The 16,075-nt window shown below is 44.8% G+C and overlaps 1 protein-coding gene across 19 annotated transcripts in view; it reads right to left on the bottom strand.

Annotated features, from left to right (window-relative positions):
* Window positions 1–16,075, bottom strand: part of MYT1L (myelin transcription factor 1 like) — a 539,395-nt gene that overhangs the window by 92,393 nt on the left and 430,927 nt on the right. For all 19 annotated transcript variants that reach the window (XM_031006771.3, XM_055378700.2, XM_055378703.2 and 16 more), the window contains 4 exons: window positions 13,161–13,411; window positions 10,345–10,581; window positions 8,590–8,711; window positions 7,642–7,710 (listed from right to left, as the gene is read on the bottom strand). In XM_031006771.3, the coding sequence (XP_030862631.2) occupies window positions 7,642–7,710; window positions 8,590–8,711; window positions 10,345–10,581; window positions 13,161–13,411 (679 nt within the window). The remainder of the gene's footprint in view (window positions 1–7,641; window positions 7,711–8,589; window positions 8,712–10,344; window positions 10,582–13,160; window positions 13,412–16,075) is intronic.

Genomic DNA, 16,075 nt, shown 5'->3' with positions numbered 1-16,075 from the left:
TGAATAGAAACATGTAATCACCTGTGGAACCCAGGGACTTTTAAAACGTCATTAAATGGAATTGACTAGTGTCAGAAACAAACCTCTTTCTGTAAAAATGCAAAAAACAATACAAGAGAAGAGAAGAGAAGTAATTTCCCTGAGTCATCACCCCTGGAAGGCCACAGATCACATGTAAGAGAGAGCACAGCGACAGGCTGAAATTGCAGATGTGGCTGTGAGCTTTCCTGCTTCCCAGGCCCCTGTGCACCCAACGGCCCTTGAGTTCCTTCAAAGCCTTTCACTCAAGAAAGGACCTGGGAGAGAACGAGCCTCTCCTGAAATGGCCAGGAAATCCCAAATCCTTGTCAATCATTTCCCAAAGGGAGCATCTACTTTATTTCCAATTTCATTCATTTTGCTCCAGGGAACTATAAATTAGTGAAGTGTTTACTAGATTAAAACCTCAGATGTACAATTAAAGGACAACATAACCTCCTCATTCTCACTAGACTCTCCCATCACAGAGTGCTGGCTTCTCATCCTTCTTGCTGCCCGGAGTCAGATGTGGGGGCCCATGAAGTCCAAGAAAGCTCACTTCTCAGAGCCACTCCAGAGGAGCCCAGAATTCCTCCAAATTAGAAGAGGCCAAATTTAATTAGGTGTGAAATATGAAGAGACCTCAAACAATGTAACATGTCTCATGAAAGGAAATGTGTCCATCTTTGAAACCTAGACCAAAAAATAACAAAAAATGTGTGTGTGCAAAGTAATAATATATATTTATAGTTTAGTAATATATGTGTATATATATTTTAAATAACTTTAAAACTTCAGTACTTACAATCATAAGGACAATAAATTCTTCCTTCTGTTCATGTGTGACAGGAATACTGTATATATTAAAAAGTCATCCAGAAGTTAAAAAATCAATGTATTTAAAAATTTTTGAAATAGGTTGTATAAGATGCATTATTTTACATTTGATTTGATGACAAATGATTTTTGTTTGCAAGTATGCAATACAATTCAGTAGTTTCTGATGTTTGTATTAAATGTTTCATAATTTTGAAATGAAAGAATGGAATGCTAAGAAATATTTCATTAAAAAATCTTCCTCATGATTTTCTTCTGAATTTAAAATGTTCCAAAATTTGTCACAATAAAAACCAAAAACATCACAAAGCCGGCTTCAGTGAACAGTTAGGAATTTACCTTAATTCCCTGGGAGAGTCGAGCTCCCTATCTCTGAGTTCAATCAAGCCACCATCCTTGAAAACTGCCTTTTAAATGGCTTAAGGCAAACAGATCAATTTGGTCAAGAAGCCGGTAAATATGGCAAATTAAAGATAAAATAAAATGTCAGTAGAAGCCACCCTCTCTTTAGCAAACAGTATGCTGACGCTGCCAAAGTGTGGGGCTGCAAAGGTAAAAACATTCTTGACCTGAGCAATGAATGAGGTAAGGTAAGATGGAGAAAGCTTTTTTTATTTTTACTTTTTGAGACAGAGTCTCACTCTGTCACGCAGGCTGGAGTGCAGTGGCGCGATCTCGGCTCACTGCGACCTCTGCCTCCCGGGTTCCAGTGATTCTTGTGCCTCAGCCTCCTGAGTAGCTAGAAAACTTTTAAATGAGACTTTACTTTCTTAACTGACTGTAGATTGGGCAGTCAGGTCTACATGCAGCATGTTTCGTTTAGTTTTCAGAAGAATGAATAATGAAATATAAATGAAAAATGGAAAAGTTTCATTTTGTGGGGATTTTTGTACACAGTTGTTGTCAGTGGTAACAGGTATTGAATGTCAGGTGTGTGCTTGCTACCAGTACTGTCCCGCTTCACAGGGAAGGAAACTGAGGCACAGGGAGATTGACAGTGATCCCCAATGACTGGAAAACCCATGGTCTGCATTTTCTTTTGCACAAAGAACCTCTCCATGAAAAGCAGAGCATCTTGGCCACTGGCTTCTGATCCTGCCACCTCTTGCCTCCTTGTATTACCCAAGTCTGAGTTTTTACTCAGTGAATTTTAATATTTTCTTCATCAAAACCATGACAATGGCGAGGCATAAACAGACAGAACTGCACTGCGTTTCAAATATTGCTGGAGAACTTTAGGAATGTTTCATCAAGCCCTTTAAAAAGCTGAACACTAAAGGTTCTCGATGTGGTGGTTGTTTTGTTTTTGGCTGGCTTGTGCGTCAGTATAGTTAGTTAAAAGAAGTCAGATTCAGCCCAAACCCCAATGCCTGGGTCCCTCCCTTAATAATCCAGGTCTCAGGCTTACTGTGAGAGGAGGAGGAGGCAGGAAGAAAGATTCGCAGCAGGGACCCTCCCCACTTGTAGCCTCTTCCACTGGGCCTAGGGAGGCTCCTGCTGCTGGGCTCGCCCTGAGAGTGGACTTGAGAAACAGAAGGAAAGACCAAGGCATTTCTGGCTCATCTTCCCTCAACAAGAAACTCCGTGAACCAAGATCTGGGTGGTTTATTGTTGGTTTGCAGGTTCGTGTGTGTGTGTGTGTGTGTGTGTGTGTCTGGAGTCATTTTGAAACATTCCTGTTTTAGAAGTTTTACTGTATTATGCTTAATTGTATTTCCTATATTTTAATTTCTCCTACTCATTATGATAAAATAAAACTCCAATAGGCTGTATTTTGTAGGATTTTTTTTGTAAATGCCATAGTGCAAACTTTATAAACCATTTGCAGATGTGAAAATATACATGGTAGAACTGGGTCCCTGGAGGAGCAAGTTGAAAATGCATTCAGCTGATTGTGAGAAGTGGGCGTGTCAGCTTCCCACCAGGGATGTGGCACAGTGCTGGGGAGGTGGCCACCGCTGGGCGGGTCTCAGCTCAGCTCCCCGTGCGGGTCACAGGGAAACTGCACAAGGCCAAGTGTGGAAATAAAAATAAATTCTCTGTGTGTGTGTGCGTGTGTATGGCTGTAGTCATCGCTAAATGTAAACCTTTAATTCTCAGTCACAAAGCAGCACACTGAAGGTGGTGTTATTAATGATTGAGGAGCAGGCATGAAGCGTGGGGAAGATTCTGAGCTCGGGCTTTGTCCTGATTTTGAGGAGCAAGCGTGAAGCGTGGGAAAGCTTCTGAGACAGGCTTTGTCCTTGCAGTCGATTGTCTCTGCATCTCAACTGGGCAGTCCAACCACCTGTTCCTCAGTTCTCACATCCGTAAAATGGGTCTAAGCACCCCTTCCCCCCTTTCCTCACGAAGGTGACAGTCTGTACAGAAGCATTTTGTCCATTGTGAGGCACCCTACAAGCCTGCAGTATTTCAGCACAAGCGGGTACCACCACAGATCTGGGGAAGGCTCTGGGGCAGGAGCTCAATCCCCGTGCCCTGGGCCGTGCTTGCTGGAGTCCCAGTGGACCCTATGCACGGGAGTGACCCGCACCCGAGAAACCCCAGGCCATCACCTCTTCTCCCCCGCGACATTCCCATTCACGCGCATGGCTGATCACGTGCACCCGGGTGCTCTCGGGTGAGCCAAGTCAGCTGCCGAATGGTTCAATTCTTTATAACAGAAACGAGGGTGCTACAGGAGCAATCTTTGAAGTGGGAGATCACAATTAGCTCTCCTCCCAATGTGGAGGCTGAAATCACACAGCTTTCCGTCCTAAAAGAGCTGAATTTACACAGAGGTCAACTCATTCCCCTGATAAGGAAATACGGCCTCCTGTTAAAGAAACCAGACCCCAGCCGAGGGCAGTTGTAATTCACAGAGTTCTGTGGATTGACTATTGTAAACTGTGAAAGCAAAAGATTACCGAAATGAGGATTATTCCTAAGAACTTGGTGAGCAGTCAAAGCGGATGACCTTCCTGCACCCGAACAATGGAAGCTGTGGGGTGAGCAAAGCTCACATCTCCCTCCAGGAGAGCCTAGTAAATAATCTCCCTGTGCCTGCATTAAGTTTACAGTGGAGAATCTAAGCCTCGGGATGGTCTAGAAATAAGTAACCTTAGCAAAAAGCAACATCTTGACCTACATTCAAAATGTTAATTCTTTGATTTATGATGTATTTTAAAATGCATGTAACCAGGTTAAAAAGATGTGTTAGATGTGGCTAAAATTCCTGTATACTCAAGCTGAAAATGCCTAGGATACAAGCCTAGAGACTACTGCGTGTACGGGACCATCGCAAGGCCAAGGAACCAAAAGTACAATGTGCTCACTGCCGTGATGACTCAGTCCAAGCTGAGACATCAGGAAAACTAACAAGTGTCCCAAGGTTCTTTTTCCTACAAGGAGTTACACTAATGTCGGGACTCGTGGTATTATAAGATAAAGGCATGGATAATAAGGAGGAATCTTAATTTGGCCAACCAAAGCATCAATGGAAGCCGATTTGTTGGCTCCTCTTAAGAGCCATTCTCTGTGATCGAAATGAGTTTGTATTTGGCTCACATTGGTCATACCTACACCATGCCCATGTCAACAACGGCACACACATCTGGAAGTAGAAAAAAATAATTCCTGGCTGGGAGAATATGGTTCCTTAAGAAAATGAAAAAGAAAAAGAAAAGGCTGATCAGCTCTGATAGGTTTTGCAAGCTCTTTCCTGCTGTTTCTTTCAGGGAATCCTAGCAAATGAAATGTCACGAGAAGAAACTTTTCTGAGAATCAGAGCTCATGGTGGGCAGAGTTCTCACCCCCCAAAACTCTAATTTGCACAAATGTATTTTTTCGCTTTTTGGCTTGTGGTCTCAGTGAACGTCACAGCCAGGCAGGGCTCACGGTGACCCTGTGAGGTCGACTCCTAGAAAGGGCATACAAGGTGACGGTGAACTCCACCTCAAAGCATCGATGCGCAAAAGTCTGCCAGGCACAGAGGCTTTCGGAACTAGGTGTCCCTCCTCCGTCTGCCTCCTCGAAGTGTCCCTTTTACCCTGGAGGCTTCCTCCCTGACTTCTGAGCCTCTGAACTATGTCTTCGACACACCAGATGGGCTAGGGAGCAAAGAAAGCAACAGTCCCAGAGTTGGAGTAAGATTCAGGTGCACGTTAAATTTTAATCCAGTTTCAGTTTACATATTATACATAATTAGACAATGAAGTGATGGATTTTCTTTTCAAAATGTCCCATGTTTGCTGCTTTGGGTAAGACCAGGCAAAGTGTTATCTCAGGAAGTTTAAGAGCTTAGAGGATCCAAGAGCGAGAGTTTATCTGGAAAATTTGTTTTGTCCATGATCAAGAATGTCCTGTTAAAGGCCAAATATCACAATTCAGTGTTGGAAGTGACAAGAAGAAAATTTCCAGAAAGTTCCATTTGTTAGCTGACACGTATTGTAGAGAATAATTTTGGGGGTAATTGGGGCCTGCTTTCTACTATGTGTTTATGAACGATTAGAGATTGTTACAGGACACAGTGAATGGCTTATCATCACGATGTTAATCAGGGACGACGCTGCTGCAGGAAAAATTAACCAAACCCTTGAAAATATACACAAAGAATATAAAAAAGGACTTATGCGGGAATTATTCTAAAGAAAGTTGTTGTGAGTCATGAGGGGCTCAGTCCATGCTCCTGGGCTTGAGAGACCCACTCAACAGATCTTGCTGACCCAGATCCAACAAGTAACATAACGGGTGTCACCAATTACAAGGTTAAAGAAAGGAAATTATAACATGTGGTTATACCATGAAGCAACATTTGGTCATTGAAACATTAGTGTTTTTATAGAAGATGCTTGATTGAAATTCTTAGTTTTGAAGATCCATTCATAGAAAGGGACCATTTAAGAAATTCAGTCCAGTTCAGATTTCCCAGAAAGGCTCTATCAGAATAGGATTGACTTTTTGCAAAGATAGGTTTAGACACATGTGTGGCTTTTCGATCAACCAAAATTAGCAAAAGGCCATCCACCTCCTGGAAGATACAGTCTCCCCTCCAGGACAAGACAGGAAGGAGGGGCTGCCCATGCGCACCCTGCCCTGGAAGGCATGAAGAGCTAACCGGCTCCCTCGGAAAATGCTAAAGGTGGGGACCGTCACACCATCTTGCAAGATGAATTAAGAGAAGAAGAAAGTGCCGATGCTGGAGAAACAGCAAGTTGGCTCGGAATTTCAAATCAACATAAGCCGCCAAGCCCAACGTGAAGGGATGCAAGCCAAAGAAAACGAATCCCTGCAGTCTCTGACCAGTTAGAGGCAACACTAGAAGCAACTTTTACAGAGGCTGTTTTCCTGTCTACAGCTGGCCTGTTGGAACTGGAGATGTGCCAATCTTTTGCAAAGTGTCCCTCATCAAGAAATTCAAAGGAATGCTGCCATGTTCTGATGCATTGGCCAAGTTCCAAGTGGAGTTAGTCATGTTTTGACCATGAGGGAAATGTGGTTTCGAGCCATACAAAAGACACCTGAACAAAGTGGGCTGAACTGCTCTTGCTAATGCTGTCCGTTTTGAGATCCTAAAGCTACTTTGTCCATGAGGCACTGTTTTGGATGAGGCTACAGACTTTACAGCCGTTAGGTAAGAGGAAGCCCTCCAGGCGTTTACATTCCATGAAGAAAGTTCCAAGGGTCTTGTGGCGAAAGAGCTAGTTCAGGAAGTCACTGAACATAAGCAGGTGATCTATGGCCCTAGGGCCTTGGACAGGGATCCTGTAAAAGATGACATGGGTGTGAAATGGAAGCCTACACTTTGCAATAGTCCTGGTCTATCGTCAGGGTCCTCGGATGCCGAGGTGGGGTGGGATGATTGGGAAAGAGATCAAATGTGGGTTGAAAAGCAGCATTATCTTTGCCTGGATAACGCTTTTTCCAAACAAAAGGAAAACCAAGCAATTTGACATAATGATATGGCCTGTCCGATAATTTAAATCGATTATCTGGGGACTCCTGGCTCTCATCGCACTGTGAGCATCTCCCAGGTCTCGCCCTCTTTTCCTGTGTGCACCTGCACGTATGCTCTCCCTGGAGTGAGGAGGCTTTGAGACTCCCCCCGTGACTTCTACCCGCTTCTTCCAAACCTGTCTGGACCTACATCTAGAGATGTCTATGTGAAGGAGGAAAATCTCAGTGTTGCAGTATAAATGTAGGTATTTCACCATTTTGCCAGATTTATGCTTAAAAATTACAGGCATAGAGAAGAGGGAGGTAAAACTCTAGAATGATGTGTGTCTGGTTGAATTCCATGACTCTCCAGATCCCCAAACCGTGAGTTGTCACTGTCCTAAAGAGTATTCATGACTAAGACCACAGTGTATTTAAGAAATTAGCTATTATGATGGTAGATTTTGTCATAAGTGCTATTTAAGTATCCATATTGTAAATACTCCTATGAATTTCTTTTAAAAATTAAATTTTGATTATTTACAGTCATTTTGTAAAAATTTGAGTAACTGTAAAATTTCCCTTCCATATGCATGCATATCTGAAGAGAAAACACCCATGCTTTAGGATATTCCAGATAGGAAGGATATGATATGAACAAGCTGGAGGTATGTCAGGGGAAAAGGCAGAATGGGTTGTGTGGAAAAGTGGCTGAAATTCCGAGGACTCAATCCCGTGTCTACATCAAGGCACTGGGGTGCACAGGCCATGTTTTTTAACAGACATTTTTCTTTGCAAATGACATATCATTTTTTTTTGTGAACTACTGAGTGCATGGATTTTTAAAAGAGAATTATTATCATTAAATCTTACTTGAGTTCTTGGGAGCTGGTGGCCAGCATACTTCGAATGCTTTTGTCCGCCAGGGGGCAGCCAGACAGACTGTAAGACAGGCCGGGACAGGCAGGTCAGTCAACCGCGAAGCGCGTAACTCCCGAACAAACACAACATAAAAACCGAAATTAAAGAGTTTAATGCAGAAAAGCAATGGGCAAGTGCTGTATATTGAATTTTTTTTGTATAATTAATTCTGAATCGGTTCGAATATAAATTTAAGAAAATATTTCTTAATAAGCAATTGTTTAAGAAATAAGATAAAACATTTGTGCTCTTTGGCTTAAATGCTTAAGAAGAATTTTACAAATTTAGGTCGTTTATTTGAAAATAAAAGACATTATACAACACATAAATTAGCATGCTTTTGAAGGTCAACATATAGCACTTAAAGGGTTGACACAGAATTCAACATTTTTACTTTGACAGCATTGTTGAGGTAAGCTGAAAACAATAAATTGAAAAGACAGAATCCACCATGAGAAAAATGAAGTCACACCTTCTGTGTGAGGCGTAATTACCAGTCACATGACCACTCCCATCACACCCTGGAGTTGGACATCTGCCACCAAACAAAAACAAAAACAGCCAAAATAGTAAGTATGTTTAAAAAAAAAAAAACTTTTAAAAAAGTTTCATTGTTTCCAGTTTAGCTGCAATGTCTGCAAGGGGATTTAAGCACCCTGAAGAAAAGCGGCAAAATGCACGGGTTAAATGAAAATGACGCTCCCATCCGACAGAGCGTCACTGGGAACAGGCAAGTGCACGGTTAGCTGCTCACTCTACTGACCCAGCAGTCGGAAACATTTATATGCTGCGAATGTCGCATGCTCAAACGGCAAGGCATATACAGATCCAGTTTTTAAAAATCAGCCAAAGAATGGGAAGATTAAGAAGATTCAGAATTTCACCTCACAGCATGCTTACGTTATTAAATCCTTTTTGCTCTCCTTGCACTGAGGGTACTTGGGTTTGGGACTTGGGATGGTCACTTCCCCGGGATACCGTCTTTCTTCTAGAGCCTCCTGGAATGGGTCCAAGTCTTCTGGCTGTGGGCAAAACACAGCTTCAGAGCCACACGGATGATCACATGGCACACAGACTGAGGGAGGCGGTTCGTGGCTCTGGGGTGGCCTCTACGTCTTACACCTCTTTCTGCTGTACCTTTAAGATCCTTTTGGTCCTGATAACGCCCCTACTGAAAATGCATATTGAACTTTTCTTCCACTGCTCTAAACTCCTAAAATGATGGTCACCTGTCAGTGGTCAGGGCCCTTATTCAATATTCACCTGGCTGTGCTCATCACATGGACACACACACGGTCTGGTAGCCAGAGACTACATTTAACTTGGTCTTCCTCATCCAGCATTCAGCACACACCTGTGGGTGGGCTGCTTTATCCAACACTTGCCTGCAAAGATTCAACACTGGAACTACAGTGTCTTAGGGCTGAGCTTTCCCCCACCATTGGTCAGTATTTTACAAGCACGTGCTTTAAGATTCAAGGTAATGGAGACCAATTTAGAGGAATGTAACTGTAAATTTCCTTTTCCCTTGTGTGTTCAACTGCAGTAACGTAGATGTTTCTACAGGTGGCAATGCTCAGCAGACACTTTCCTAAGTGTAGATACATGGGAAGGTTTGTCTTCCATGACGATCCAGGATGAAAACACTTCTGTCATTTTAGGAGGGCTTACTTTCAATTAAAATAAATTTGGAGATTCAACCACCATGCCTTATTTGGTAGTAATGATTCAACACTGTGGGAGAAAAAAATACTTAGAAATTTAGCTTGCCACTCTGATTTGGTTCTTTTTCACAGTGCCTGGATATTGAAATCAATTTGAAGAATGCAGATAATAGGCTTATAAGCAGGTGCCCTCTCTGCCAATTTCTACATGGGGCTAATGTTTCTTTTTTTTCCATTTCCTTGTTTCTGTAAGACACTAGTGCTTCGATGGTGGTCTCTCTATTGTACTAAAAATACACTTCATTTTTCAGTGAAGAAAGAAGATGTCATAAGACTTTAGAGTCGGTACATAAAGAAAACATTTTTCTTTATTTCTTTTCAAAACCTAAAGGGCATTATATCTATTTTAATAACCTGAATTTGAACACTGTAGCTACTTCAGAAGTATGTTCTTGACATAGATGTTTTAGTAATACTGCCATAAACAAAGACTTAGGTGATGGTACTAAAATAGTTTATTCAAGGCTAAACTCTTTTGAGTACTTAGGTTTCTTAGAGAAGGGACACTGTCCTTAGTTTCGAAGGGCTAGTTAATTAATAGCACATAGTTAACCATTTAACTATCTAAGACTCCTATTAGAATTCTCTACCTGCAAGGAAAATCCTGTATTGGTTTCAACAGGACACCCAGAAAAATGAACTCAGGTGCTATTTATACGTTTTCTTAGAGTAATCATTTGTAACAAAACATATTTGTTAGAAAATAAACTTTATCATTTACAAGAGTCAATACTTTGTTTCACTCTAATCAATGTTAGTCGCAAATCTCTTCTGGGTCAACAAAAACTGTTTTCTAAGTCCTCCTCAGCTAAAGGTCATATTTAAAGAGAAAATATATTTTCTCATAAGGTATGTGCAAATGGCTTTTCTTTCAGCTGGGGCCCCATTTTTAAGTCTGGCAGTCAACACAGGCTCAATGAAAAGGACATACAGTAATGTCTTTGGACTCGTCCTCGTCTATCCTCCGGGGTTTCATTTTGGTGTAGTCTACGGGCAAGTCCCAGCAGTCGCCCTCGCCCAGCTGGAAACACCGGTTGTTCATCACTGCCTGCTGCTGGGGGGACATGGGCTCCAGAGGGGTCAGGATGGGGCAGCAGCTGTCCCGCGGCCTCTGCTTGTTCATGCTGAGGTCCAGGGTCCCGTTCTCATCCACCTCCATGTCAGGGTTCTGTCGGTAGAAAGACATAGTGACTGTGCTTGGCCTGGCATCTTGTGACACCACGAGTCCTTCCTCCCAGATTACAGTCCTGCCGTCAGCCAGTGTAGCGTTCAACACAGAATTCCTCACTGCTGTTTCCTTGGCCTAAACTCCCAAGGTGAACAGGCCTTGTCTGTTGGTACATTCCTGCTACCCCATGCTTAGCTGCAAAATCGGTTGGAGAATCCCGGCATCCATCCCTCCATCCCTCTCTCCCTCCCTCCGTCCATCCCTCCCTCCCTCCATTTCCCTATTTATCTACTGTCTATCCTCTCTCTCTCCTTCCTTTTTGTCCTGTTGTCTCTCTGATTTAGAGTTTGTTCAGAAGAAAATTACAAAGTGCTTAATTTTAATTTTATTACCGTTGCAAATACCTAAGAGATAAAAATTTTGTGTGTATGCATGTGTGCATATACATGTATGTGCATGTGTGTGTGTGTATAAACACACATATATCAGCTTAAAAATTCTCTTTTAGTTTTATTGATGCTAATAGTTCAAGAATTAGGGAGGAGGATAACAAAAGAATTAGAAGGATGAAGGAAGGAAAGAGAATAAACTAAAATTTACCTTGTAATACAATTTTTATTTTTTGAGGGACAGAATCTTGCTCTGGTATCCAGGCTGGAGTGCAGTGGCACGACCTGGGCTCACTGCAACCTCCACCTCCCAGGTTCAAGCGATTCTCCTGTCTCAGCTTCCCAAGTAGCTGGGACTGCAGGTTTGCGCCACCATGCCCAACTAATTTTTGTATTTTTTAGTAGAGATGGGGTTTCACTATATGTTGGCCAGGCTGGGCTCAAACTCCTGACCTCAAGTGATCCAGCCGCCTCAGCCCCTCAAAGTGCTGAGATTACAGGTGTGAGCCACTGCGCCTGGCTGTAATAAGAACTTTTATAATGAAGATAATTTTCCACTTTACGAAAGAAGATCTGCAGTTGTAGCTAAAAATACCTTTACGACAGTGATTACCGTCTGATCTCTAGATTTCAGCAAACCTGCAATTTAGTCTACTGGCTTAAAAAAAAACCCCAAAGAGGTACAGGGTGAGGCTTTTTCGTTTTTTAAATGATGCTTTGAAATGCATCGATAATTCTGCAGCACTTGCCTCTCAGGAAGAGGGAAAGAAGAATGGACACATGGACAGAAAGTTAAAAAAAAAATCAAAATACCCCTAACAATCCTGCATGTTTTTCCCCAAAGAGTGACACTCTCCTTAGCAAAATTTGATTTCAGAGCTGGTCTGAAAGCTGCTGCCTCCTCAAGGGTCTAGCAGCTCTCTCCTCTGGATGCAACAGCAGAAGGAAGATGCTTGGAATGAGACCTCCATCCCTGGAGCTGTTACCTTGATAAATTAGACAGTATGATTCTGCCTGAACTCTCTTTGTCAAAGTGTACTCTGATTTGAAGCTTTGGTACTAATTTAAACTTTATAATGTTGGATTTATTCTCTCAGTCTTAGTTTAATTTTAAGAAAGTGCAACAAAATTTGGAAGGGGTCTCTGCCTTTTATTTTTTTTTTTTGTGGTTGCCACAGAATCTCTTCCATGCTAACCTTGCATTTTTGCAACCTTGATCACCAAGAAAACTGCATGCACCTGACTCTTCTCCAAGATCTAGGACTAAATATACTGATAGAAGAAGAAAACATTTGCAAAACGTAAGATTACTGACCCTTCTTCATTCATACCAACTACAAATATTTACAAGAACCACTGTCAGTGTGGTGCACTCAGGTACCTGGCCAGGCAGCGCTACACAGTGGAGAGCCCTTTGTTTATCAGGAGAGGAGGTGAACATGTCCGCTGCTCAGCGTCTCCTCTGAGAACACAATCTGACCGCTCCCTGGCACCACCTGGTTCTCCCCGGCCGCCTAGTGGCCTCGGCGAGGCAGCTGTCTCCCAGGTCTGTGCTGCATCTTAAACGCTCTCTCTCCTGCCCAGCATAAGCACTGGTTCAATTGATAAGAAAATTAAAAATAGACACTCTTCCTATGCCTTTCATAGCACTATAGCATCCATGAAAATGTGGAACTAACGAGTGCTGGCTGTAAATACACAGCTGATCCCTTGGTGTGAAGTCTGATTTTTACTTCGTTTCCCTGCTACCCAGGAGTCCATAGGCAGATCCCTGCATGTCACAACCCTAGTGACAACGGTGCTAGCAGAACTTCCTGTCAAAGTTCAAGGAGATCCACGCTTCGTTTTGCATGCTCTGTGTGGTCACTGGAGACCACAGGAGGCCCACGTGGTGTCCTTTGTTTACAGAAATGCTTCTGGATCCTGGAGAGAAGGATCCATTCACGCACGTTAATCTACAAGATCTGACCCTTGCCTCTGATTTAGAAAATGGATGCGCTTTGGACAATGGTGTGTTCAGGCTGCGTTAAGGGAAGCTGCACTAATTGTTCACAGTGGCGAGAATGGTTTAGGAGATCACGGCGTTTGCACCATACAGCTGCCCTGAAAGCGCTGCGTGTCTCGGTGGCTGGGTCCGTGGCCCGGCCTCCCCCACCCGCCAGGTGGCTCCACCTGCCCAGGCGCGCGTACCCGCGTGGCGCACAGGTCCTGCGGTTTGGTGCTCAGGTTCTGCGGCATCTCGCGGCAGCGCGTGGACAGGTTGAGGATGGCGGTGGCCGCCATGTGGGCCGCCTCCATGTCGTGCGTGTAGTCGAAGCTGCTCTTGCTGCAGGTGCTGCTGGCGCTGCTGCCCCCGCCGCAGCTCAGGTTGCTGCTGCTGCTGGGCGCGTAGCTGCTGGTGCTGCTGCTGCTGGGGCTGGGGTCCTTGCAGTACCGCTTCGCTGGGGAGACAGGGACAGGGATGACTCAGGCCCCGGCCGCAGGGCACACGGCAGACAGCACACGGCAGGGCCTGCCCGCCCCGGCCTCAGCCACACACAGCCGCGTGGGACGGCCCTCAGGGTGCTGGGGCTTATGCGTAAAGAAAACAAACAACAGGCAAACGAAAACAAAACAAAACTTTCTGGCTCCTTTTTTTTTTTTCTTCTTTTTTCCTTTTTCCTTTTTTTTTTTTTTTTTTTGCCCTGGAGGATAATTCATCGACCTGTTGGAGAGGCTGCACCTCGCACCCAGCACAGGCGGTCACCTGGTCCCTCGAAAGACAGACACACGGCTGGCTAGCTTTTAGGAGCCACAGGGTGTAGGGAAGTGACTGGGAATTCCAGCCCAGTCAAATCCCAGTGGAGGCCCTAAGCGTGAGTGGGGCTCCTCCGCAGCACGTGAGGGCTCGTGAGCACTTTTGGTGACCCGACCTGGATCCGCAGTCTCTTATCTGTCAAGAGGTGGGCTGTTCCTTTCAGCCAGAGGGGTCCCGGCAGCCTCCTGGGGCCCTGGCAGCCTCCTGGGGCCCTGGGTCCTCTGTGCAGGTGACCAGGTTTCAAGGGGACCTGGAGGCCACCTTCTGGGCCTGTGGGGACCACGTGCTTTGGGAGGTGGATTTCTGGCTGGGCATGCAGACCAGATAGGGTGAGTCCAACATCCTTTTTTTTCTAGAATTCTGATACAGGCCATGGGAGTGAAAGGGGGAAATGCACATAGAGAATAAGCTCAGGATAAATGTCGAAACACCTGAGTGGCCACTTGGTGGTGGCAGACACGCGGGGCACGTGTGCAGCTGCCTCTTTCATAGCCACGGCCTCTCTGTTCCCTGCACTGACCCTCACTGACACGATTCCCACTGCCCAGTAATCCTTTCTGAGCCACCACACTCACTAACAGCCAAACCAGCACTGAGGGGCAAGGGTTATTTGTTAGAGCTGTTTAAATCTCCTTTAGTACATGACAATGTTTCAGTCCAGGATTTATCCGATGGGTCCTTCTTTACTAATTGTTATCCCTGCCAGTTAATGTCACAGGACTTCATTTGTGCATGGCCAGACATTTCTCTTGGAATCCAGCAGAGTGAAGAGTTACTCAGAGGTGGACCTGGTCTCTCCCATGTCCTAAATCCCTCCGTCAGTGAGCCCCTCCCTTTAGGAAGCACCTTCTTCCCCAAGAGATCCCCGCCTGCTTCCCTGGGACCGTTGTGAGTGTAGCTGGGAGAACTTGGTGATAGGCTAGAGACACTCTAGCCCAGGTTCTCCTGGTGCTTAGGGCTGCCCTAGTCCTAATCGGCAAAGCTCCAAGCTGCCTAATTCTGATGGAAACTATGGTTTTGTCTGTTGCTACAAGGAAAGGGAGACCTGGCAGGTGGTCATGGCTCCTGCGGTGTCTTCTGTGCCATCGGCAGCACCTCTGAACCTGGAGCCAGGCTTCCCCAGGGACTCCTTCCCACAGAGGAAGAAGAGAACAAAGCTAAGTGAAGCAAAAAGCTTTCTCACATTGCTGATACGGTCATTATGAGCAATGCTAAGAAATTGCCCTGGATTTGGATACAAAGGGGAAAAAGAAGCAGTCTTCATTGACAAGGTTTGGTTTGGGACTGAAGGCTCTCAGGACATGGGGAAGAGGTGTGTTATTGGTGATTCTGTAATGCACAGGCCCCTGCAGAGGAAGACTGAGGACAGTGCCTAGGGCGGGAGTTGGCCAGGCTGTCTTCGTCTCAGCCTCTGCCAAAAGCTACAGAGAATTCCCCAAGCAAGTAACCGCTTTACACCCAGATTCCTGTGCATGAGCCAGAGGCTCAAATCCACACCCACAAAACCCATGAAATACAATAGTAATCTGTTGATATTATGACTGTGTTTTGCTAATCTGAATGAGCAAAGCCACTCAGAGTGGGCCCATGGCTGGTGGGGCACAGCTGTCCCTGAGAAGCATGTCTGAGTGTCCATCAGTGTGCCCCTCCCTTCTCTCTACTTTGGGATGCCCCTCCTCTAGGGAGCCCAGCAATGCAGGGCGGGGTGGGCAGTGGCTGCTGGTCTGAGCAAGGCCCACACCAGGGCCTTTGAGAGAGACCACCGTGGGGCTGCAAAGGAGTCAACCAGAGGGAGACAGCAGAGGCTGTAAGGGCACCCCCACGGGCCCTGTGCAGTGCACACCTTGATCCACCCTAAGCAACCGTCACAAACCAGTTTGCAGTTTGTGATACTCTGGATATGAAGTAAAGGTTGTGATTTTACATAATTTACAATTTTGTTAAGAAATAGTAGAATAATTGAAGGAAAAATGAAATAATAATATGGGGTTTTGTTTTTACTAGTGAGGGCTAGCCACTGGTTTAGGAAAAAAAAAACATTGCCCACATAAATTAAAAAGAAATAACACTTTCGTTTTGAAATGAGGGAATTTCAATTCCTAAAAAAAATTAAAGGAATAACACAAGTCAATGCAACAAACAACGGCAGCTGACATAGGTCGGCTAGCAACCTTGCACTCAGCGTTGGCGAGGGCGATGCTCAGGGGTGTGGGCGTGGAGGTGTGGCAGGAGCTCCCGCTCACGCCCAGAGACTTCTCGTCATGAGCTCCTCTCACAGTGACTCCTGCTACACTGTGCTCACAGCATC

Source organism: Gorilla gorilla, chromosome 12 (assembly GCF_029281585.2).
Source record: "Gorilla gorilla gorilla isolate KB3781 chromosome 12, NHGRI_mGorGor1-v2.1_pri, whole genome shotgun sequence".
NCBI lineage: Eukaryota > Metazoa > Chordata > Mammalia > Primates > Hominidae > Gorilla > Gorilla gorilla.
This window is presented reverse-complemented; position numbering and strand designations above follow the sequence as displayed.